The sequence below is a fragment of the Rosa chinensis genome, chromosome 6 (genome assembly GCF_002994745.2).
Source record: "Rosa chinensis cultivar Old Blush chromosome 6, RchiOBHm-V2, whole genome shotgun sequence".
Lineage (NCBI taxonomy): Eukaryota > Viridiplantae > Streptophyta > Magnoliopsida > Rosales > Rosaceae > Rosa > Rosa chinensis.
The window spans coordinates 38,379,958-38,406,460 of record NC_037093.1 but is presented as its reverse complement, the minus strand read 5'-3'; the positions used below and the strand labels follow the sequence as shown (position 1 = coordinate 38,406,460).

Genomic DNA, 26,503 nt, shown 5'->3' with positions numbered 1-26,503 from the left:
ACATGTACAAGTGTAGTAGCAGAACTGGACGAGTATGAGTGCAGTAGCAGGATTGGACGAGTGCAATAGCAGGATTTGAACAAAAAAGAGTTTGAATTAAAGAAAATAATTAATATTTAGTTATCCATGCATGAATGTTAGAATCGTAAATGTTTTATTGACACATGACAACAGTACTTATAAATTCTAAATCAACTTGTAGGGATGTATCTGTGAATCATCTTTTGTCAAAAGCTTATGTGTAGTTTGCTATTAATATTACAGCTATGGCTCGACCCTTGTGAAATCTTACCATCCCCCAAGTTTATAGAATTAATGTAACTATTCCTCTATCAAGATAATGCTTGCCATGGTGAAGTGTTGAAGTTAATTCGTTCTCAAAGTAATGCTCCAACTTTATCTATGTGACCACTACACGTCCATATATACTTTGCTATATATGCTTAATTAATTTGGGAATTGGATTCTCATCGTTGTCTCGTTTGTTTTTCAAGATTCTGTATATAATTGAAGATGTTGTCATTTTTTCCATCGACTTGGCTAAAGTAAGAATATATACTGTGCACTGTCACAACTCATAACAAAGACTTGTAACTAGGAGGCCAGCTTTACATCGATGAAAAACTTCAGAGAGAGAGAGAGAGAGACGTATTGTGCATCGATCAGTCTATTAGGAGACCAGCTTTCTGGCTTTTGCTGCTAAAGAAAGTAGTTAATATCATCATCATTATGTTTAAAGGAAGAAAAAAAAAAACAGAGAGAAGAAAAAGAAAAAGGTCATATATAGAACAAGAACAACACCCTATTGGCCTTTTGTCAAATTTGGTGGTCCATAAAATATTTAGATTCTTCTACTTTTCTTTTCGATCAAGATATGTTTTGAGTCAATTTGAGAAGAAGAGGGTAATTGGAGCTCCGAACCTCCATCTTTTCCAATCAGGATTCTTCGATCTAAGGTCTATCTATCAAATTATTGAAGATTGCTAGAAGGTAAATTAATTTAAAATTTTGAGCTTTGTGTTCACATATAAACAATTCATTTTCCATTCATTATGCATTTGTTCGGCTAATGGCTATCTTAATTGGTTTATGATTGATGTTTGATGAAGAGAGAGTAGAGATGCTAGGGCATCTTTAGCAGTATTGGGTATTTTTTAGTTAAATTTTAGTCAAAGTAGCTAAAAAGTCATTTTGACTAACCACTTTAAAAATACATCTGCATTCTCTTTATTTTATCTATATTTGAATTTATTATTGAATGAAGAAAAAATAGTTTAATTTTTTTTTTTATAAATTACATATAATGATTTAACATGAATGTTTTAAGTTAACAAAAATGATAGAGCCTCCCCCCTCAAATAATAGAGCCTCATCTCGCTCATAAATATAGAGAGCGAGATAAATAAAAGTTAAAATAGAGAGTCATTTAGAAGTCTAAAAAGCTAAACATGCTCTCTAAAATAGCTAAGAAGCCAAAATAGAGAGTCTGCTAAAGATACTCTTAGCAGACTCTCTATTTTGGCTCCTTAGCTATTTTAGAGAGTATGTTTAGCTTTTTATCTATTTTAGCAGCTGCACCAGACTCCTAAATATAGAGAGCGAGATGAGACTCTCTATAATTTAAAACATTCATTTTGAGTTACTTTATATAATTTATAAATACATTTAAACTATTTAATATTCCTTTAAAAAATAATATAAATTCAAAATTAGTTAAAATAGAGAGTACTGATACAGATGTATTTCTAAAGTGGCTAGCCAAAATAACTTTTTAGCTACTTTAGCTAAAATTTGACTCAAAAATGACTAGCATTGCTAAAAATGCTCTAATGCTATAATTTTGAAGTTAGCTACTAGAATATTTCGAAAATATGTAAAAATTTGTATACCAGTGTATAAAATTAATATATTACACTAGAATCAATCATCAATGAAACATGCAAGGACGAAGGGAGAGGCCGGGAATGAACAGAAAAAGGGTAAAAGAGGAATTTTCAGACAAAAAGTGCCAAAAAAAAAGTTTATGGATGTGTATTTAAGAAAATGAATGGGTGTATATAAAATTTTTCGATATGTTTGCATGAAGAAAAAAATATAGAATTTAATTAAACGTGAAGAATTTTTTGATTTTTATCATTCAATTAATTCTTACAAGGGAGCTTCTATTCATACCTCTAATATTGGTATTTGGACCTCTTTTTTTTTTTTTTCAAATAATAGTTGACTTTGTCAACTCATGTCAAATTACCAATAAAGACATAAATAAGGAAGAAGAAAAAATCTCTTCTTATCTCTACGAACAGTAATACTCTTCAACTTGGGGAAAATTTTCTCCTCCAATATAAACGCTAAAATATATATATCACCAAACATTATTTAACGTTGTAGTCAAAATTTTCAGAATTTGACTTTGTCATTGTAAAGTGATAAACTTCCTTGCTCACACAGCTGACAATTTATAAGATCTATCACTGCACTATAAAAAATAAAAGATAAAAAATAAAAGGAGAGAGAATGGGAAATACAAAGACACCTCAGTTGATGAAGCCCTACTCATTCTGAATGCAAACAAACATGTGAACAAACGACGACAAAAAGTAGTACTCCAACACATTTATATGATAAACGCAGCAATGGGTAGTTGTCCACAAGAATTTCTCGCATATCATCAGTCAAAGCAATTTTATGTGGAACTATTCTATAGATATGATGAAAAATTAAACCCTATGATATAAATCTATAGAGAATGATTATTGTAATTTCCTCCACTATCCCATACATATCTAAAACAAAAGAACCATGATCATTTCAAGTTGCTATTGAATCAGTTTAGGGACAATGACATCTAAATGCAATGAAAATAATACTTGGAAAACATATTTGAACAAGATGATGAGCAAATATGGTATTGTTGCCTAACCAAGAGTCGACAATTCATTGAAAAAGTGCTAGCACCTCTGTAACTCGTATATGGAGGATGAACTGGGGATGGCAAAAATCCCCAGCGGGGCGGAGCTCCATTGGATACCCGCCTCTAATGGGGGGAGAATTCGGGGACAAATGGGGAATGGGGATGGGGATCCCCAATCTCCGCTATTTAAGATTAGGGATGGGGCGGGGATGATATTGTGATCCCCATCCCCAAACCCGCCCCAATAATATATACATATATTTAACTTATATATATTTTAATTTATTTTTTATAATATAAATCACAAATATATACATTTACTACTTTACTTTAATAGCTACAGTTTTACTTTAATGGTGTTTTGACTTTTGCACTCACTGAATTATGATTTATGAATTTAATCATATTTTAAATTTATTTGTTGTAGGTTTTGATTTTAAAAAAGACAATATGAGAAAAAATTATTTTATTTATTAAATTCTTATTAGGGATTTGGGGCGGGTTTGGAGGCTTAGTCCCCAATGGGGATGAGGACGGGGAATCCCCAACATATTTTTATTGGGGATTGGGGCGGGGATGGGGGTAGAAAATGACCCCGGGGATGGAGATGGTATTGTAATCTCTATCCCCAACCCGCCCCATTGCCATCCCTAGGATGAACTTCCAAAAAAAATAAAAAAATTGCTGCAATTCCAAATCTTCAAAAACTAAAGGAGGTCCAACTAATGATTTTTGAAAGTATTAATTGAATCTTAAAAAAAAAGGGGGCTGTTATTGATTTTATTGGGCGATGAGCATTATAGGAAGATTAGAGAGATGTAGATAGAAAAATGGTTATTTGTAAAAGTAAGTTTGAGATCTATTAAGTGGGTAGGTCCAAATGCCAAATTTAATAGAACCTCCCTCCTCACAATTATCTTGCTATCAAAATAAAATAAAAAATTTCTGAGCTCATGCTCTACCCCTCCCCACCCAGTACATCATTCTTCCTGTCCTTTCCGTATCGGCGAAGTGGTTTCGGAATATAGGAGCATAAATATACTTTTTTTTTTGTGTACTAAAATTTCACCTATTAGGGCACACCATGATTCCGATCTAAATCTTTGGCACGCTTGATCCAGTTTTCGGTTCTGCTGCCACCGCTTCATACTTTCAGCTTTTGTGCACCCTCCTCAAACCTAAACACAATTGCAGTATTGGTTGTCTTTCTCATGTTTCATGGTACAAGCCTATTATGGTACCTTGGGGCAAGACTCAAAAGCAACAGATTTATATATCCGTTACTAGATTTCTTGCAGAATATGTACATATGGGGAGGTGTAAAATTCGGATGATTATATAGGAATTGAGAAATGCGAAAAACCATGCATGCATGGCAATCACTCATCGATCGAATTAGAGGGGGCAAATGGGCCACTAAGCACGAGCACGGCACGGGCCCGACACGCTTAAAAGCGGCCCGACACGGCCCAAGCCAGTTAGTGGCCCGGCACGACCTGAGCACGTTAGAATAACGGGTTGGGCTGGGCCTAAGAATATTGGTCCGGCCCGACCAAGGGCGTAGCTAGCTTAGGGCGAGAAGGCTCAATTGACCCTTCTCAATTTTTAGAAAATCCTTAATTAGTGTTAATGATCTATGAATCTTAATGGAATGAAGTAAAATTGACCCTTCTCAATTTTTAGAAAATCCTTAATTAGTGTTAATGATCTATGAATCTTAATGGAATGAAGTAAAATTGACCCTTCTCAATTTTTGAAAAATCTTTAATTAGTGTCAATTTTTAAAATTCAATACAAATTTATCTTAATTAGTTTTAATTATCCTTGAACTTTAATGGAATGAAATAATATTTTACACTATTAATACACTACACATATCTAATTAATACGAATCTTTTCAAGGTTTTCTTACCTATTGATCGATATATGCCTATATGCGCATATTTACAATTCTTTAATAATATGCTAAATTGAAGTAACACATAAGTTTTTCTATATTTATCATTCATCTTAAATCCCAAAATTTATTCAACATGATTTAAGGATCTTTCAATTTCAGCATTAGTACAAGAAATATTACATCTAAATTTTCTTAATTATACTAAAATATATATTTATTTGGGCAAAAGATTGTGTTATTTTTAGAGGACGACTAGAAATGAATATAATTTGTTAGTTAATAAAGTTTGACCCTCCTAAGAGAGATTTTTGGCTACGCCACTGGGCTCGACCCGAGCCCGTAATGGGCCCGGCATGGCCCGAGCATGACATATTGTGGGCCGGCCCATTACAATCACAAATTTTCATTTTGTTTTTAAAAATATTAAAAAATACAATGATGAGATTTGAATATGAGACATTTTTATTTAAAATCTCATGACAATTTCACCAATGCTTTCTTTTATATTGTCAAAATAATGAAACAAAACATTATATCCTTGTTTAGACTTTAGACATAAGTATTTTTTCTAAATATTAAATATATGTTTATTAATAAAGACTAATCTCATAATAATACAACTATAGAATGAAGGAAAGAATAATAGATACTAAATCTTCATTATATTAATAAAGATTAATCTCACAATAATATACTAAAAACAATATATTTTGAGTTTTTTTCTTTCTTTCTTTCTTATAGTGGAATATAAAAAATTATTAGAAATCTAATCTTAAAAAGCTAAGATTAAGAAAAACATTGTAGAACTTAATTTATTTTAATTTTCTAAATAGTTAAATAAAATTAATTTTTATTTGTTCAAATTAATATTTTAAAATCGTGCTTTATAGTGGGTAGGCACGAGCACGGCCTGTTATTGACCCGGCACGAGCACTCCCGACACGATATGGGCTCGGGCAATAGGCCGAGCCGGGCTTAATGTTTAAGTAAATGGGCCGGCACGAGCCCGACACGATAATAAATGGGCCGGCTCAAGCACGGCACGAAGCACGACTAGACCCGCTTAAAATGGACCAAGCCGGGTCGGTCCGTTTGCCACCTCTAGATCGAATCACTAGCTAGTGCCACATGCGTAGACATGAATTTTGGTAACAATAAAACCTAGATGCATACATGCGGTGTTCATGTGCTGTGCATAGCCTTCTGTGCTTCACAGCCCCAAACTAACGTACCGCATATGCCTATAAAAATTTAGGGTAATATCTTGATTCACAATCCGACAATATATAGTGTTTAATTAGAGCGTTCACCATAAACTAGAACTAGGGTAAATAATCGACTTATAGTACACATGATCCAATATATATAATACACGTGGTGTTCATGTGCTGTGCATAGCCTTCATGCCCCCAAATTTGCGTACCACATATGCCTATATAAATTTTGGGTTGTATCCTGATTTATAGTCTGCCAACATATATAATTTATACTTGTTGACATAAAAAAAAAAACATATATAATTTATACTATTCACTATAAATTAAAACTACGAATTATAATCCTATTTATAGGACATCATGTGGACATTTATCCAATATTAAAACTATAAGAAAACATTGGCCAGTCGGAACCTAGCTTTGACCTCGCGTCTTCCATGGAAAAGGAATCAGTTCTTCTATTCTAACAACCTCTTCTGAAATGTCGTATTCTGCATCTTGTTATTATTAATTACCAAACCATATAAGCTTTTAGTTTAATCAGTAGGTTTAACTTAATTTGAGGAGTAGGTAGCTTCTGATTTCAATTCCATATATTAGTTAAAATTGTGGTAATTATATGTCGACTAATTAACAATGCAGTGATCAGATCATCATGTGAATCCATCTGTAAAAGGAGACTTTCCCTGTGGTTTTGTTTCCCCGATTAAAGAAAAAATATGTTCTTTATTTTTTCTTTTCTTCTCATGTTAAATATGTAAAAGCTGAATGTCGCTGGAATGGTGGTTATGTTACTTGTTTCATAAGAAAACACCGAAGGACCAAAATTTTCCATCTTCTAAGCAAAACTGTATCTGCACCAACATTTCTGCCAGATTCAGTTCAATTCTCATGCATGTATTTTGTGGCAATCTCCATAATGATTAATTATTGTTGTGGAATGTGGCAAACCAAAAGAAAGACATGTTTTGTTGTTTCACTAATAGGGATAGGATCGTAGTTTAAGATTCGTAACAGTTTCATATTTCTGGTAGCCAGCTGGTATTGATGTGGACTTGCAGAGTGGATCTAGATTGACTATTACGAAGTTAATTATATTCCATTTTGATGAAATATAGATCCTTCTAGTTTAGGGATGGCAAAAATCCCCAGCGGGGCGGAGCTCCATTGGATACCCGCCCCTAATGGGGGGAGAATTCGGGGACAAATGGGGAATGGGGATGGGGATCCCCAATCCCCGCTATCTAAGATTGGGGATGGGGCGGGGATCACAATGGATGGTATTGTGATCCCCATCCCCAAACCCGCCCCAATAATATATACATATATTTAACTTATATATATATATATATATATAATTTATTTTTTATAATATAAATCACAAATATTTACATTTACTACTTTACTTTAATGGTTATCATTTTACTTTAATGGTGTTTTGACTTTTGCACTCACTGAATTATGATTTATGAATTTAATCATATTTTAAATTTATTTGTTGTAGATTTTGATTTTATAAAAGGCAATATGAGAAAAAATTATTTTATTTATTAAATTCTTATTGGGGATTTGGGGCGGGTTTGGAGGTTTAGTCCCCAATGGGGATGGGGACGGGGAATCCCCAATATATTTTTATTGGGGATTGGGGCGGGGATGGGGGTAGAAAATGACCCCGGGGATGGGGATGGTATTGTGATCCCCATCCCCAACCCGCCCCAATACCATCCCCATCCCCAACCCGCCCCATTGCCATCCCTATTCTAGTTACAGATTTGTTCCAATAATTGACAAGACACAAATCAGGGAGCAGCAGAGTTTTTTTCCCGTAACTGAGAAGGCAGATATATGGGTTTGGTCGGCAAAGCTTTTCCGAGGGCCGGTCGCCCGGTCCTCTATTCATGGGAGGAGTATAAGCTTTGATCCGATGGTTGATGGGATTGGGATTGTGTGTTTTGCTCTTACCTAATCCTCTATTGCGAATCGTTAAAAATACACTTCTTGACCTTAAACTAATCAAGCTCATGTTGAGAATTCTAATACTGTTTCCTTCTTTGTTTCCTTATGGGTAACTGGGTAAGATTGATCGATCATGTACCCATATATGAATCCAAAACTACAAATTTGAAAAAACAAAAAAAAATCTTGGGGCAAAGTCTATAGTTCTCCTAAGAGGATAGATATGAAAGAGATGCACATTAGTTCTATTCATAAACTAAAGTTTACTTTTGAATGAATTAGATTAAAGGGAAAAGTTAACAACTATTATTCTTTTGAGGGAAAATTTTTAAATATTTACCCCCTAAAAGAAGGGGGACACTAATCACACTATAATTGAGTGTTCATGCAACTAATTGATCTGAGTAAACGTACTACGTACTTTCTGTCATGCATCATTTTTAATTAAGTATTTGTCCAAAATTTTTCTGAACAATTTGGGTAAAAATTGTCGGCAGGCGACTTTTTGTTCCAAGTGTCCAATATTCTTTCCACCGAACATGCATATATGGAGCGTCAAATTCAATTTATGTTTTTCTTAGCTTGAATTTTGATGATAATGCTAAAGTCAGTGGTTGAAATTAAACAAAAAACAACCAGAATTGGTGGAGTACTAATTGATAAGTGATTCCCGGACAACACAAACAAAGAAATTCGATACCCGGATCCGGTGGTTGAGCAACAAACTAATCCATTGATCTTTTCACCAAAACAAGAAGACTAATCTATTAATAAATAAATAGTGAGACTTATTTGAAAATAGAGCAAATGATTGTTCTCAACTTGTCGTAGATAATATCTCGAAATGATTCATTTGATGGGCGCGTTTACTAAATTTAAATAAGGTTGAGAAAGAGTTAATTGGACAAAGGAATGAAAGAAAGATGGAATGTGGGCGAAAAGTTGAAGTACCATTTAAGATGACATTGCCCTTTTTTAACGATTAATGTGATGGCAGATACTACCACTGAAAGATGAAATCAAAAGTTTAGGTCTCAATTGTGATGAAAATGTAAAACTTGGCTTGGGTTTTGTTTTGGAGCAAGGTTGGGGAGGTGTATGTATTAAGAGTGATTGCGTGGAAGCTACAAAATTGTTATCTGGGGAAGAAGAGTGTTTTTCTCCTGATGGGGTGGTGGTCTAGGAGATTAAATGATTAATGGCCAGGTTTCCTAGTCCAGGTATTACATATATTTCAAGAGGTGAACAGGGCAACCACAACATGTGGCCTAGTGGTTGAGCATTAAGGTTGAGAACGTCCAAACTCTTGTTCAATCCACGATGCTGTTGTTTGTGGCTACGGGGGAGAAAGTGTTTTGACAAGACCTTCTGACTATAGATTAGTTCTTGGTTAAAAGCTTTGGGATATCGCAAGACTAAGTTGAAAAAAAAAAAAAAAAAAGAACAGGCGAATGGGGCAGCTCATTCAGCTGCTAATTATGTAGCCCGAAACCTAGGATGGAGTATTTGGTTAGGAGTTGGACCTTCATAGCTCACACAAGTCATCAAGGATGATGGCCTCGTAACTAGTAGTAGTAGGAGGAATGTGTGATGTGGATGTGTCTACTATCATTCGATTATGTAACCTTAGTCAGTTATCGGTTGATTAGCTCCTTACAATTATTGATAAGATTGAAATAGAACCTATTGAATTGTTAACGAGGCAATTAACATACATAAAATGACATTCAACTGAATAAGGTAGTAGGTAGCATTCTTGTACGTTTCTTCGAATCAGTGAATTTGAAGGAGATAATCTCGGAATCAAGATCAATCAAGAGAATGTCAATATCCTTCCTTGAAGGCTGAGGAAGATTCTTGAAGCCTAGAGATCAAGAACCGTCAGTGAAGGAGAATACTAAATTAAGCTTGGGAGGTAAATTAAGCCCATCTTCTTTAGGAGATCTGTGTGTACGGAAGTTTGAACATTGTACCTACGTGGCAGGCTGAGTTTATTCAGAATGTCATTGGTTATTAGTCTCTAAATGGAAGAGAGTTTCTCATGATGGGATCAACTACATTATCGTGTAAGACTGCAAGGAGTCATCCCAGGATCGATAAGTGATCATAAGATTCATGATAAGATCATTAACTGTAATGTTCCTACATATCTCTTCTGAGTGTCACCAAGGAAACTTGATAGAAGAAAAGGAGAAGTCTAGTTGAAAAAACAAAAATGGTTATGATATACTATTACGGCCAAATACCAATAAGCCATCTTAATGACACCCAAGAAATTAACTACGAAAAGTAGGCTAGGCCATCTTATCTGTCAATTTGAAGAAATTTGGTTGGCTTCTTGTTTTAGGTTTCCCATAGTTTCTTGAAAATTTGTAAGATGAAAAAAAAAAAATTAATGGTTATGATGGCAAGCTCGAGTAATTTTCAAGAATGAATTATTACTGTCATATAGGTCTCTGTGTGACTGCATCTCTGGCACCTCATATATCCAAGGCAGATGATTACAAATTTGTACTCCATACAACTGGCATATGCAGTGTGTCTCATATATGGTGTCTCAGGCCGATCACCAACTAATTAACTTTTCCAAAACGGAAACCTGCAAAAACTACAAGACAATTGGCGGTCACGTCACCACACTGGGATTTGATATATCGATGACACCATTCTGGCATTACATTGATCTCTCATATATAATGTACCAAGGTAGGAACACCGCATCTGCGATGATCAGTTCAGCTGTTAATTTCTTTCTTGTTGTGAGATTCCTGGAAATGTAAAAGACAATTCTATGGATTCATCGATATTCTCGATCTGTTACCTAGTACTTGGTATTATTCCTTAACAGAACAAATATATTTCATAGACGAAATTGATTAAAATGCATCGACTGATTATATATTTCAAGAAGGTAATAATAATCAGTTGCAACGCGCAACTGAGAAGAAAAAATCAATCTGGACTAGGATATGTTTCATTCAACGATAACGTTAATTGGTTTGAACTTTAGGAGTTTGGTGTATTGATGCATTAACGTACGTACAATATTTTAATGTATTGATGCATCAACGCACCAAAAGAGATCCCTTCAATTCAATGGAGTAAAGTCTGATGTGTTGTGACTCGGAATCTTACTCATTTTCTTTAAATCTCGACATGTTTCCAAGAGTAATTGTAATCAGATGCGACATGTTTCAAAAGTGGAGACAAAGTACTCGTTGCGGATGGGGTGCAGGAGTCATTTGGTTCATGGCCAGTGATTGCTCTTGGGTGCACTAGTTTTCTCATTAGTGATTCTGAAAGCCATTGAGCAGGGCAAGAGGCTCTTATTCATGTGATTGCACGGAGCCTCACCATAAACTGGTGACCCGTGACTCGTGAGGACCTCATGCTTCCAGATTCTGAGTAAAAACAGTAATAACCATATTAACGACCCCGAAGCAATAAAGAAAAGTAAGAAAACTCAGGTTCGCTGGGTAATAGATACAAATGAAGCCATAACCCAAAAACATTTCTTAACATCAAAACCTAAAACATAGAATAACTGCATCAACCCTTGTGCTTCCTCAGCCATCCAATATTCAATATAATGATCTTGCTTTCACTTCAACCACCCAAATTACTCTTTAAAAAAAAAAAACGCTCAAATAACCAAAAAGAAAATATACCAAAATTACTCCGTAAATGGAAAAGACCAAAATTACTAAATAGATGAAATATACAGAGAGGGAAATTTACAACTATTCAACACAAGTGAACCTAGTGTTGGGATTACATTAAAACCAAACTTTCCATCTAACCATAACGTCACTTTCTTATATGATATCTAGTGGAAAAGTATACATTTCCGTAGTTAAAAGGACATAATATTTTACAACACGTCTCAACAAAAGTGTACCGAGTTTACAACAGACCAGAACGATATTCAAACACTTTACTTTCTCTTTTCTTCACTTGTACAATACTATCCTCTATATTCATCTGAAAAACCCGCCAAAAAAACAAGTCCTAATCCAATTCCAAAATGCCTAAATTGAGCCGGTTGGAATGTCGCAAAAAGAGTTGGAAATTCAGAAAATTCCTGAGATGCACACATCTTTAAGAGTCACGAGTCTCATGTGCCATTTGCAGCTTCTGAATTATCCTGAGACTTCATGAAACAATCAGCTTTTAAGTTCAGGAAGCTTGTAGAAAAATGATACCTGAAGAGTAGATGAAGAGTCCTACCTGGACTTCTTGGGCAAGGGACTCAAGTTCTACTGCTATGTCAGAAAAGGCTGGCCGGTTGGAAGGAACCGCATCCCAACATCTCTGCATTAATTCTAACAGTTTGGGGTGTGCGTTAGTAGGAAGTTCTGGTCTCAGTCCCTGAGAAGCAAAATGGAAAACATAGTATTAGGCATAAAAACATATAATATAGTTTAATGAGTCCACAGCTCATCTCTACACCTTTGACAAGACTTTCAAAGCCATTGATGTATGCCCAATGCACATAAGCAACAAATAAACAGATATCAACAGAAACCTGATATTCTGCAAAGCCCTTTCCTATATCGTTATCACAGTATCTGTTTCAGTTTTGAATAAGAGGAACGCTAACACACGAGACATGGGACATGGAACATGGTTCAAAAGAGAAGACCAGGCACTCCTAATCTCCCAATTGATGCATATGTGTAGAATAAAAGGGAGGACTAACATAACACATCTTACTACATTCCCGAATGGTACAAGTCTGGAGTTGAAGTTAATTAAATAGGGAGGGGATTCTCAGTTGGTTCCTGTCCATGATTGCTCTTTTTTCTGGACAGAAGAGTGCATGATGTGTTCGGGTGGTAGAATGCCAAGGTCTTGTGAAGGTGTATGGTGGGTCACCCTATTTGTATTTATTGGCTGGAGGAAATGAAGACGATGAAAATTTAGAAGCACTTGGCAAACAATCTTGATGTGCATCAAGTCTATCATTTCAAAAAATTAGAAAGAGAGGGAAAAGAGGTAAATAGAGGAAAGGATACCCATGTAAATGTTTCTGTAACATCTATCCATCTTAAAGTTCTCAAGTTCAACTAGTTGTCACCGAGAAAATGCTAAAGTTCAACCATGGTATTATGGCTTATGTCAAAACATGTGTATGTGCCCTCGCATACATAAAAAAATATATATTCAGATTAAACCATAAACCTGTCTAACTCCCAAGGCAGCTTGTAATGGAGTCATTGTATCATATGGAACCTGCAACACCAAAATCATTTACTGGTAAATATACTCTATATCCTCACACAAACATGTGGGTGCCCATGCGCACACATAGAAAGAGAGGAGAGTGCTTTGCAACGCATACTTTGGCTGTCACCAGCTCCCAAAGAACAATGGCGAAACTGAACACATCTGCTTTCTGATCATATGGTTGATGATTGATAACCTTGCAAAATGTATGAAAACAATAAGTTGTTTTTAGTGTATGAAAACAATAAGTTGTTGAAATTTAGGAAAACAATAAGACAAAAAAGTGTAGGCTTTCGCTTCCTATTGAAGCACTAACAGTACAATGTATAAATGCAAAACCAGAAAGTCAAGAGATTGAAAATTGGAACTTCCCTAACAACAATATAATACAGAAAATCTTACATCTAATAGATTTGAAAACTGAAAAAATAGAATTTAAATTCAGCAGAATCAGACCTCAGGTGCCATCCATCTATAGGTTCCCGTCTCTGCAGTCATTACTCCCCCTTGTGTTTGGAACCGAGCAACACCAAAATCCGCCACCTTTACAACCTAAAGGAAATTCAAGAAAGTTTTGAACTATTATTGACAATATGGAGAACATTTTCTCATCTCAGGCTGAATAGTTGTTTTGGTAACAGATGCATTGTTAACAGATCATTATCCTTAAAGAAAACCTAACAGACAAATCAGATTATATGGGAAACATATTATGAAGTTTAAGATCAATGGATTACCAAATTTTTAAATGTACTGCTAATAGAATAAATTTGCAATGGTAGTCTGAATGACATCATTCAGAATGCTAATTATCCAAGACTCCAATATGGTAAGCTATGCTGGGATAGTTCCTATTAGACATGCAATAAATATCCAATTGGATACCTTATTTCTTTGGTTAAGGGTAACAAAGGGGGAAATTAAACGGACAACTAGAATGCTTCAAGCAAAGTGGATGTCAATATCAGTGGGAAATAATTGACCAGGATAATCTCTCCCAAAATTCAAGAAAAACCAATATCTATAACATAGACAGATGATAATATGAATTTATTTCTACTTCCAGGATCATTGTCATAGTGCGAAGCACGTTACAAGGTTCCAATTCTTCAGGCACTGGTCTGGTTAGAAGTTAAACTGCTTTATTTTTTCTTTGGTTGAAAATGTTAAACTGCTTTCATTCACCTAAAATCTAGAAAATCATTCTAGCTGTAAATCAGCAAAACTCTACCATTATGAATGTGAAGCTGCAGAAGAAGCAAAACAATAAGCTTTAATTCTTACATTGTTAGTGTCCATTAGCAGATTTGCTGTCTTCAAATCCCTATGGATTATATCATTACGATGCAAATACTCCATTCCTTTGCAGACATGAATTGCAAACTTTAGCAGTTCAGAAAGCTTCAAGACATTACGACTCTTGTGCAAATAATCATAGAGACTTCCACCAGGCATGTACTCTGCCAGCAACAATATATAAGGTCTCATGTTTATTACCATAATTAAACTAAAAGAATGGATACTCAAACAAAAAATAATATTTTCAAAGTCAACCAAATTACAATAGTTTGAAGCAAAGAGTCGGTCAACATACTTAGAACAGGTAGGCTGGGAACACCATACAATTCCACAAACAAATGTACACTATTTACATTTCATTTTCAGTGTGCTTAAGCAGCAGAATCTAAAGAGGACTTTTTGGAGGTAATTCCCTTGGGTCCAGTTTGGTATAGCTGTACTTAAACAATTGTAGCTTTAAGCTATGGAAGTAGGCTCTGACCAGCTTTTATAAGCTGCTGTCACATAGTTAAACTATAGGAACATTATTGGACTTTACCAAACACCTTTTGCTGATGAACTTATTTGTTAAGAAGCTTTTTAAATAATTTACTCACCCAAACTAGGCCTATTTAAACACAAAATTTCCCGGACCAGATAACCTATGGCCCACTTGGGAGAAGTTATTTCCAATACAAGGATTCATTTAATTATAATTGCTTCAGACTATTAAAATCCATCAAACCTGGATCTGAATTTAAGGGGAAAGAAGAAATACATGAGTTAAAAATGATGTGGTACATAGTTATTTCAAACCTATCCCAATTAATCTAGAATCTACTTGTTTAAAGCACATACCATCTGGTATTTTATATTTCCTTTTTAACTAGTTAGCCTTGCTGTCAAATAGGAAGCCTTCTAAATTCATACATTGAACCTGAAATGGAATCTGTTCTATGCCTCGGTACCATTCTAACAGGTGATGAATGACTTATTGCGACATGATAACTAAAAAGGGAATAGCTATAAACGACCAAACATAATAAAGATAAACATGTTTACAATCAAAGAACCGAATAGAATCTAAAATCACACGACCAACACGACCTTTTGAATTGATAACTAAAACGCCAAACCTAAAATCACACTGAACCTGTTTACATTCTTACTGAAGTATGTAGACTATTGACTGAATCAAGATAATCTCAACATTTATAGGCAGACATAGATAAGTGAATTATAATGTTTTGTTACCTGAATCATTGACTGAATAAAATAACTGTTAGAGGAGAAGACTGAAGGAAATAACTAGATGAGTTCAGGAACTACTTATCTAGGAGCTCAATCACCATGAAGTTTTATACCGTGTAACATGAGGCCATAAGCTATATGAGTGACAAATTAATCGACTCATTGGGGAGAGCTAATAGGCATGACATCCAAACAGCTCACTAGCTCAAAGAAGATCGAATATAGATCACAAAAGAAATCTCCTTGAATGCAACATACTTGGAGAATAACTTTACTCAACTATTGCCGATACCCTATCTATAGTGGTTGCTTTTTGGACTTAGAAATTTGTTGTTGGCTTGATTTGTGTTGGTGAAAGTTGTCGTGAAATTTGATGTCTCCCCCTCACTTAATCTTTTCTTTTTTTGGTTGGTCCTTTTCTCATGAAAATTACAATTCTAAGCCTAATAAAAAGAAAATATGTTTCACACCTCATGTTTATCTTTTTTCTAAATCTCAAGTGCACTGCTTTCGAAGACATCCCCAAGTGACAGCATGAAATAAACCGTGAAAAGTGCAACATTTAAAAACTGGAGGCAACAATTAGAAGAATTCTGTACCTGTCACTATGCATAAATGTGGGGACTTTGTGCATGCCCCAATAAAACGCACAACATTTCTGTGATGGACCTCTCTGCAATCCGCAATTGACTTGTTATTAATATTATATGTATATATAACTCTGTGTGTGAGAGATTTACCGATGAAAAATATGTCAATGTGACATTTAATTTCAGCCGACTTTACAGCCATAAGTATAACAACTTGACCAAAAATAGAATGAGACTGCAAAACAACATACAGCCACACAAGAAACATAGGCATGAGTTTAAATATTAAAAGGCATTCAGAATTGTATCCAGTTCTCAGAGAGATATGCATTAGATTACTTATGAATTCCAATTTCTTGGCAACCTTTATGCGTTAAATGCAGTTATGGAAGAATTAATTCTTTGACAAAAGTAATAGCTCTGGTATTAATGAAGAAAAGTGATTTGCCAAATGACTAGCTTCTTTGTTCAATTCTGTTGATACACTTGCATATTCTTCCAAAGCATCATGTACCCTATCACCTGTTAACGGATTGGATCAGCCTAATCCGATCAAATCTGATAATCTGATGGATTATTGATAACTAAATCCATTGATATCCAACGGTTTCACTCATATTAAGTAACGTTCTATAATAATTTATTGCATTCAATTTTTCCCGTATATTTTCACAACGAATTTAGAATAAATAATATAATTTAGAAAATAGGACCTGATCAGCTCAAATGCATATCTTGTCCTAACTTATTTGTTAGCATGGTCAGATAATAACGATTGTGCAAAGAGACAAATCCATCTATTCACATCAACATCCAATCCATTCACACACCCATCCACTAGGCTATTCGACCATCTGTTTTGCTGTCCTTAAAAATGTAGAAAACATGAAGCATTTTCTCAGATCCTCAACCTCTTGCAAAGGCTTCCCTTCAAACAAAGTACGTATATAGTTATACTCTACGTTCACCTATTCAATTGATTCTGTACTCAGCACCTTGGATCTAAATCCAATGGTGAAGAATGATGAGGCAAATAAATTCATTCCACCTACCTCATTATTCTCCACCCTTGAATTTAAATCCAAGGAAGCTAAGCAACAATGGCTAGGGTATGAATTGAGTACGGGGACGGGACCCTATAATTATATCTTTATTCATTGGGTGGAGATCAAATTGTTATCCGAAGAAACAGCATAGATAGGTCATATGTATCTCAAACATTTTACAATGCACTGGTCATACTAATTTCAGATCTTATCTTACCTGAATTCAAAATGAAATTATTTTCTCTAATAGGAAAGTAATTCTAAGAAGTCGATATACTTATGTGGCAACATCTTGGAGATGTAAGAAAGCGGTGTAATGCAGATACACAGCTTTGACTCTAGTCTTAAAACAAAAACAAAAAAACACAAACACAGGTGTTTCTTTTACTTGAAAATACAGCCCAAGAAAGGACCTCAGTTTTCTCAATGTTTGGGAGAAACTAAATATGACTATATTCCTCTAACCAGCAAAACTTGATGAGATTTAGGACTCCCGTGGTTCGCGAGAAGAAAAAAGGATTCAATGAAATTTTAGAACTGTAATCTTCTTTCCAGTAGGAAAACATGTTTACTAGTGAGGAAGAACAAATTATTACACCAAAACTGGAAAGTGCTATATCCCTGTGAATTGCATGTCAGGGTAGAACGGCGTAACCATAGAACTTACCTTAAAATGGCCACTTCTTGAGCAAACTCATCCTCTAGAGCAGCATTCAAATGCTCAGATCGTAGAATCTTAACAGCAACATCTTGACCAAGATAAATTCCACGGTGCCTGTGAATGAACAGGAGTGATAGTTGATCAACAGAGAACATAAAAGAATAAAGCTGGCCAGCAACAAAACCTATCTTACAAATCTCCACAGGATCCAGATGCAATTCTCTCTCCTATCTTCAATAGTCTCCTGTCTATTTCCCAGCTTCCAGGTTTTTCTTGTGCCACTATCGCTTTCACTCCAGATGAATGAGAATGTGAAGATCTTGACCATGATCCCTACGTTATTAAATAACATCTATAAATTACAGTTTACAGCTTTTCTATAATCAATTTAATCAAGCAGAAGATTACACAGGACTCCTATTTAAAGTGCTCTACAGAGATCAGAATATGACAGCAAACAATTTCTAAAAAGCAGGGGAAACAGCTGCTTCTAACACTACTAGACAGATAGATGCAATTATCCTTGACAGAACCCAGAGAGAGAGAGAGAGAGAGAGAGAGAGAGAACTCTAGGATAACATCCCATATCATACACCAAGTGACTTGAGAAGAATAATAAAATGTCCTATCAAGAACAGACATCTAACAATTACCCTATATACTCTCATTCCTCTCCATATACTCCAAAAGTTACAAGGGTAAAGTACAAATAAGAGGACCAGTTATCAGAAGGTATGGAGGAAACAGTAACTGAAGGATATAAGCTCTTTATTAACCTCTATTCAGGTTAGTATAAACAAATGTATGCTATTTCATATTTTAGAACAATTATAATAAAAAACAGTTGTCCCACTCATCCAAGATGAACCACTTTTTTTTTGGCAAAAAAGAGAATTCATATAGCACTACCTAAAACAGTCAAAGAATGAAATGGAACAGCATCCAGAAGTTTTACAATTTGACATAGTTTACCTCACTTCTAGCAATTGCTTTTTCAATAGCTTCATTTAAACCATCTGTATCCTGACCACAAGATTGCAAAGTCAGCAACATTTGGACTCAGCACAGATCCCTGTCATAAAAGAAATATAATTGCACTGCCCCTTAATATATTAGAAAGACATTTCCCTTGGATAATCTTCAGCTTGATTAAACCAACAGATTTCATAGAACTTAATTTTCATAACACAAAGATTATGGATAAGTCTATCTTATGGAACAACCATTACAACTACTTCATGCCGGTGCAGCTTCAAAAATGGATTAAAAAAACTGACTCAAAAAGGTCGCAATGCATACAAAATCATAACAAACAATCTGTTACAGTACATATAACACCAACAGCAGTACAACAAAAACCATAACCAACAAAACAGAACTCTTCCTTCATGGGGAAGACCTTTATTACCAATTTGGCAATGATTATAACATAGCAAAGTACGATGGAACAATTTCAAGATACAGAGCTTGACAGTGTACAATGAAAAACACATCAAACAGTGAGAAAGTACCTCAACAGGCCATCCATCCACCACAAATACATCTAAGGAGTAGCCATCAGTGGTCGAGAAGACATGTGCTTCGCGGATGTTAAGTCCTATATCCGAAAGCAATGCAGAAAGCTAGAGGAAAATGACATCTGTTAGAAAGGTGTTTGCTCTTGAAATGAAATTTTGCAATTCACTAAGGGTTCTCAACATAAGCAATATATAATATGACTGAAAGGTGGTGAGTTACTTTCATTAAAAGAATACTACTATCAAAAAGGAACAAAAAAAGGAAAAAGAAAATGAGTGTCGCAATCCTAAAAATCAGTTGCCAGTTTTGCAGAATGTGGAGGTTACATATTGACAAATCCAAGATTTACTAAAAATAGAAAACTTCTTGATGCAAAAATCTTCAAAGTATCTATAATATTCAAGGGTTTTGTATTGAAAGAGAACAGATAACTATCAAGATGAAACAAGACATGAATGCCACTACGTAAAAGACCTTTACATGAACAACGTATTATCTCCCAACAAGAAACAAACTCATTGATAAGTTGTCAAAACACAACCCCATTATAGAAACTGTACAGATCACAAGAATAAATTAATACAAAAAAACGTGAAAAACAGCATACCCTCATACATACTCTTATAGAATTGTTTCACATAGAAATGACTGACATATTTGCCAAGCTGTCTGCATCTATCAAGGCTCAGATACTTTCCACTATCACCAAATTATCACAGCTGGATTGTTCCTATTCTTGGACCTATAGGTCCCATCCTATGTCTAGCCAAGCCAAGTCCTCCTACCTCTTAGCCAAGAGGTCGCTCTTTAGTAGAGCAAGCTACTGCAGACCAATAACCTATTGATCCCATGGTTGCAAAGATTCCTCCTACAGTGCAATTTGAAGTTATGGATGTCATAGGTCAACACCTGTTGCTGCAAGTCATTTACCCACCTGCTTTTGTACACTTTCCAAACTTCTTTACTTTTATAATTGGTTAAGAAATGCTTTAATGACGTCACCAGGAGGATGTGATGGATTACCAAAACATTCCACAATATTGAAACTCGGGCACCCCTGTGATATTAGCTAAACGACAATTTTACAGCCTCACGTCACTTGACAGGAGTTGAGTTCTTATCACCAATAGAGGATAATGCAGGACAGCATATATTGATGTATTTTATGTTGTAATTATAATCTAGGGTACATCTATTTTAGTACTTTAATTATGTAGAAATCTACGGAGTCGAACATTGTAATTGTTAACCGCACACTTGGAATGAATAAATGACTAAAAGTCAACGTTGCTTCAACCGTTGTTGTCCCTCTCTCTCTCATCTTCATGCTGCCTCCCTACAGATATCCGTTTCTCATGCTTATAATGAGAATTTCCCTCCTCTGATGAAATAGATCTTACTTTGACATATAGACCAGTTTCAGAAGTCCCAATTGTGACTTCTGACCATTGTCCAATTTGTCGCAACTGAACTGGTTCCTATTGTTGGACCTATGTCCAATCCTACCCTAAAGCTGCCTCGCTTTAATAGAGCAAGCTACTCTGACCAAGAATCTGTATATCCCATTCAAGGATTTACTGGTCACAGGTCTCTCCTATGGCGTAATGAACATTAGAGCTTACGGACTTCATAAGTCAACGGTGAAACACAATCCGCCTTCTTTTGGGCGTACTCTCTAAATTGATTTTACTTTTATACTCATTCCAGCTGCAAGTCTTGAACAGACCCATGGCATTGATCTTGACAATGTGATTGAACACAATTTACAGCTGGAACCCCTTTAATGTTGGCTAGACGACAATATCGCCTCACTTCACTTGACAGTCAAGAGTTTTTGCCACCGACGGAGAATGATGCCAAAACAGATATATTTGACGTATCCTCTTTACAATTGTTATTTAGGGTGCGGATATCTTAGTCCTCTATGTAGGGTTTCTCTTCTTTCTTTTTTTTTTTTTTTTTGTTCCTTTGAATATTAGGTGGAGCTCTCTAAATTTGAGCACTGTAATCATCACTGACAGACTTGAATGGATTGACAAAATTATTGTTGCTTGAAACTTGGTTATCCCTCATCCTCTGATATTCTTCCTGAATCCCTATCTCTTTCTTATCCCATTTCTTTCATTTCCTCCCCTCTAAATTCTATTTTCTATCCCAATTGGGGCTACATTAGAACTACTTAGTCGAGACAATGTAATGGATGTGTAAAGAAGCAACAAAATGATGGGAAATGGATAAAAAGCCTATAACCTTATTAGTTTTCCCCTTTTTCGAGACATTGACGGAGTTTCTATATGTGCAGGACCGCAAAAGTAAAGAAATACTCTCAAATAATGCAATATTTAAAAGAATCCTCTTTGGACTACTAATGCAAAAAAGGAATGATAACTCTGGCTTTATGTATACACAAGTTAAAGAGAAGGACCAGGCCCAATCCAGCTAGAAGAGGAAACATTTTCCTCGCCTACATTGACTGACACAAGCATAGCGAAAACTACCAAAGACAGACCACAAATTGACTATAAGTCTGCCAAATTAAAATTTTTGAAATGAAATACATAAAAAACTCCAGGTACGAATACAGATTTAACAAATAAATAACTTAAGCCTCTGACTAGTACCTGGCTAAGAAGCTTAGGCTTGTCAATGGATGAAAAAATTACTTCATGAGTGAGCATATGTGATATATCTTGCCTGCATCATACATCCCAATGGCCAGCTTAATTTCAGCATAGATGATAACCATAAATGTAATGCTATTAGTTTTATGGCCAAAGTTCAGCTCTAAACCACATTCACTGGACAATCAAAATATAGAGCCGATGTAAAAAAACTCCATAAAGCAATCAGCCCTTAGCTAGTATTTCATACATAATTATGTCATATAATTTCACAAATGAATATACAAAACTATTTATACATAGTTATATACCATATATACACACACACACACACACACATTTATCAATCATGAAGGAGTAGAAAATAAAGTCTGCTTGGTTCAGGTCGTCTGTTCTACCAGGCATATGTGGACATATATGGTATGCAGGAATGTATATAGTATGCAGGTATGTATATGGTATGCAGGCATATATGGACGACAAGGTATACAGCTCTATATCATATATGGACAAGCATGTTTATCAATAACACATGAGAGAAAAATAAAATTTGTTCAAGAACTAAAGACATCTGAAGATATATTAAAAAGGATAGGAAACGGTCATTGTTATGATTTATCAGTTGCTCTGCTGTGTATTGTTTTCTTTATACCATATTGATGAAAAATTTCTTTTCAAATTGTTTTCAAATCAGAAACAAAATTTTATCAACACAACAAAGTGTATACAGAATAGCAAACCTGTATTAACATATTAATAAACAGATGAGAATTAAAGCATCACATGGCACCTTTGTACAGAAAAGAACATTCTTGTCTTCATGAATAATAGTTAGTCTTTAGCCTTTTAAGAATTACAGGGAAACAGAAAGTTTGGCAACCAAAGAAAAAAAAAACTTGTTGAGTACCTTCTGGGAAAACTCTCCAGCACATCTCTTTCATCGACATCCTTAGCATTCTTTCTAACATCCAAATTTAGGTCTCCGAGCCTAGAGCAAGGTTCAAAGTCAACAGCACAATTCCTAGTTCTATGGAAAGAAGTGACCAAGACAAAAACAAAGAAATGACAGCAACAAATTAATATCCAAGACCAAAACTGTTAAAAGAGTAAATATGGTATGGAACTGACAGTGTCCAGAGAAAGACTGCACAAAAATAATACCTATCATGTGGCTGCGCAGCTACTTCATTGATTTCGTTACATGATAGCCTTGAGGTTGAAACATTACTAGTGAATTGTTCATCCTCATCATCATCTGTCCCCGTAGAGATACTCTGACAAGAAATACACAAAAGACCCATAAAAGATGGAAAAAGCAAAGGCGGAAGAGAAAAGAGTAATTGAAGTGAGCATACATAACGGCATTAAATAATTTAGGGTTCTATTTTGCATGGCATCAAAGTTTCAAATTCTTACGCAAGCAGTATGAAGTATATCCCAATATCAATATGTAGTGAAAAACAGGTTACCATATATACAAGCAAGCCATTGTTCACTTCAGAATAAACATTTCTCAATCATACCATTTCCATCACCATTCAATGCAGACGATCTGAGAACTTGGTTTTCATAAAACTACACAAGCTAATACTTGGTTTGCATAACAGGACACAAACTAATACTTGGTTTGGTACCAGAAATCAAAGAAATTCTAGTTGACCACAAAATTTCAGACATAAGATGCTGAACCAGATCATATGTAATACCTCCAAGAATCGGGTATGATAAACAGGCCGTTTCTCCGGGTCCTTTGCCAATGTGAGAAGCTTTTGATGTATCAAAACATCTTCCACTCTGTCCATGTTAACGTCAAGCCCATAACTGTCCAACAAACAATTTTGTCAAATAACAGAATGCGCGACTAAATTTAAGTAATCTCCTATAAAACACATAGAGGATATGTATACAATTACACTATTCACATACTCAAACGAGTGGCTTTTCCACTACTATAAACCGAAAATACAAAACTAACAACATTACCAGCTCAAAATCCAAAAGCACTAAAATGAGCATAACACTTGTCAGCTTACACACACGCATATGTGCCGAAACACCTAAACAATTTCAAAGCTACTCTGAATGCATATCATATTTGAATTACCATCAACACGCTTAACAGTTCATCAACATTCGTACTTGAAATTCCTTTGGAGCTCACGAAACAATTCAAAATTCATCGAACAAAAGATTGATGGATGCAATTGGAATACCTAGCAGGCAAGCGATTGAAGTGAGCGTCCAACTGCTCACGGAAGTCCGGTTGAGTCAGAGCCTGAAGATGACGACTCTCCACCAATCGATTATAGACATCGTTCCTCACATCGTAGTTATTGAAGCTACCAAAGCTTCTCGGCGGCGACGAGCTCTCTCCGACGCCTTCAGTCAAATCCATACCACCTCAACTCGTCGCCAGTTTCGCCATGAGAGAAAACTCGTCTGATCAGCACAGAGAATCTTCGACTGTTGCTAGAAGAATCTGGAGGAGAAGAGGACGGGGTCCGGAAGTCAGTGAACAACTACAGGGGCAGTTTCGTCAGAGAAATGACTGTTGCAGAGAAGAGGAGAGAGAGGAGACGAAGTTTGAAGTCGTAAAAGGGGAAGAGAATGTGTCAGGAAAGTAGAGATAGAAAGGAGAAAGAGAGTGACCTCGCCGGACTTCATTTTCTATTTTTAGTTTTTTTTTTTATAAATAAAATGATATCATTATTATAGCGGAGTGGATAGGGATTCAAAATTCGTGGGGGCAAAAAACATAATTATAAAAAGGTTGTTTGGGGAAATGCCATCGGTTTTGGGGGGAAATTACGGGTTTGCTTGGAGTTTGTTGTACGCAGGTCATGCAATAAATGAGGTGGATCACGCTACAGTAGGCATGTGGGAATGCCGGAATGGGCTGTGATATGATGACCAGGTGTTGTGCACAATCACCATGAACCGAAACACGTGGCAGTGTTTGATGGAGATGAAGTATTAAAGCCCCCAAAACGTGGAACGCAATCCTTATTCCAATATTTTTTTTTTTTTTTTAGTGACAAATTTTTTTTTGGCCGATGTGCAAAACAATATAAACTCATAGACATCTGTAACAAAAAATAAAATAGAATAAACAATCAATTACTTAAGGCCAGTTTTACCAAAATTTTATGCCTTTCACTTGTTTAGAGAAACTGATATGATAAACAATTATTGTTAGCCAAAAAATATGATAAACAATTATTGTGCTAGTACATTGGTCCAAGCTTAGACCGGAAAATTTTATTATTTAACCGCGATTTGCCCGGTCAAAAATTTGTATAAGTTGTAATAATTTCTCTTCCAAGTTCCGATGGTCAGTACTTGTTACGTTTTGATCAGAGCTTGTATGATATTCTTAGGGGAACTAGTTTGTAATTGTATTTTTGTGTTTGATGGAAAGGTTATTTATTATATTTTGTTTAAGGAAGTGAAATTTACACTATATTTTACAATTCATACTCCATCTTTCTATTTTTAGTAACTTACATATTTGTCTTTAGTAACTTAAAATTTTGTATCATTATAAGAGTTACAACCAAAATTAAAAAAGGTAAGTGTGGATTATAAAATGAAGAGTGTGGATTTCACTCTCCTTTATTTATTATACAACATCTAATTATTTCAAATTTTACTAGTACAAGAAAAAATTAATGCTCTGTCTTGCTTTTTCAATTCTACAATCCGTAGCTAAACCTCTTATATTTTCTGTATAGGCAATCTTTCTCCAGCTAGCAACATTACCGATCAGCATTTTGTGCACCATCCACCTATGGTCCTTTTCTGGTTTATTTAGGGTTGCCATCATCGAAATTGCTTGAAATGTAAGTGAGTTGAAAGCAAAGTACAGAGAGTTGAAATTGTGTTGTTGTGTGGGTCCTTCTCTTTGTTTAGTTGGACTTTTACTTGGGCCTTTTGTTGTACTCCTTGTTTCATAATTAATAAAGTTTCTTTATCTTGGCAAAAAAAAAAGTACGGTATGCTTGTTCAAATGTGAATAGAGTACTTTTGAATTAAGATCTGGAGCCTAGGGTCTTTACTTACCAATTCAACCACTACTACTAGAAAATGAGCCAATAGCCACACCCCTATTTGACACACTTTTGTATTGGTATCTTTTGATAGAGCAAATGTCACCCTTTTTTATTTTCAGTTTAATTTGTTTAATAGATACAATAACTGTGACAAGTGAGATCATAAAATTGGTATATGAGAATGTATGACCTTATTAGATATCAATATCAGCATGTATATTAAAAAAATATCAATTTTTTTTTTACAAAAAGTTACAAAAAATTAAACTGAGGTATCAA

General features: G+C 35.1%; 1 protein-coding gene across 4 annotated transcripts; it reads right to left on the bottom strand.

Annotated features, from left to right (window-relative positions):
• Positions 1 to 11,684: 11,684 nt before the first annotated feature.
• Positions 11,685 to 24,849, bottom strand: LOC112169910 (serine/threonine-protein kinase STY46). 4 transcript variants are annotated; one of them, XM_024307009.2, is made up of 16 exons: positions 24,389 to 24,849; positions 23,882 to 23,996; positions 23,337 to 23,449; positions 23,083 to 23,163; positions 22,176 to 22,248; positions 19,548 to 19,658; positions 19,009 to 19,059; positions 18,230 to 18,369; positions 18,043 to 18,150; positions 16,339 to 16,412; positions 14,495 to 14,670; positions 13,667 to 13,762; positions 13,326 to 13,406; positions 13,166 to 13,216; positions 12,212 to 12,352; positions 11,685 to 12,134 (listed from the first exon to the last, which is right to left on the bottom strand). In XM_024307009.2, the coding sequence occupies exons 1-16, from the start codon at positions 24,568 to 24,570 to the stop codon at positions 12,099 to 12,101; spliced, it is 1,629 nt and encodes a 542-aa protein (XP_024162777.1). In that variant the 5' UTR covers positions 24,571 to 24,849; the 3' UTR covers positions 11,685 to 12,098. The 4 variants fall into 4 exon arrangements, 3 of the variants coding, with proteins under 3 accessions (XP_024162777.1, XP_024162775.1, XP_024162776.1); XM_024307007.2 differs by having other exon boundaries at positions 23,083 to 23,202; positions 24,389 to 24,847; XM_024307008.2 differs by having other exon boundaries at positions 11,685 to 12,128; positions 23,083 to 23,202; positions 24,389 to 24,847.
• Between the last annotated feature and the right edge of the window lie 1,654 nt (positions 24,850 to 26,503).

Excerpts from the sequence above, each read along its gene's own strand:
- LOC112169910 (XM_024307007.2), bottom strand. The coding sequence starts at position 24,570 with ATGGATTTGACTGAAGGCGTCGGAGAGAGCTCGTCGCCGCCGAGAAGC. Across the intron at positions 12,353-13,165 it reads CTGCCTTGGGAGTTAGACAG|GGACTGAGACCAGAACTTCC; the intron begins GTTTATGGTTTA and ends TTTGCTTCTCAG. Across the intron at positions 12,135-12,211 it reads CCCTTGCCCAAGAAGTCCAG|TCTCAGGATAATTCAGAAGC; the intron begins GTAGGACTCTTC and ends TGTTTCATGAAG.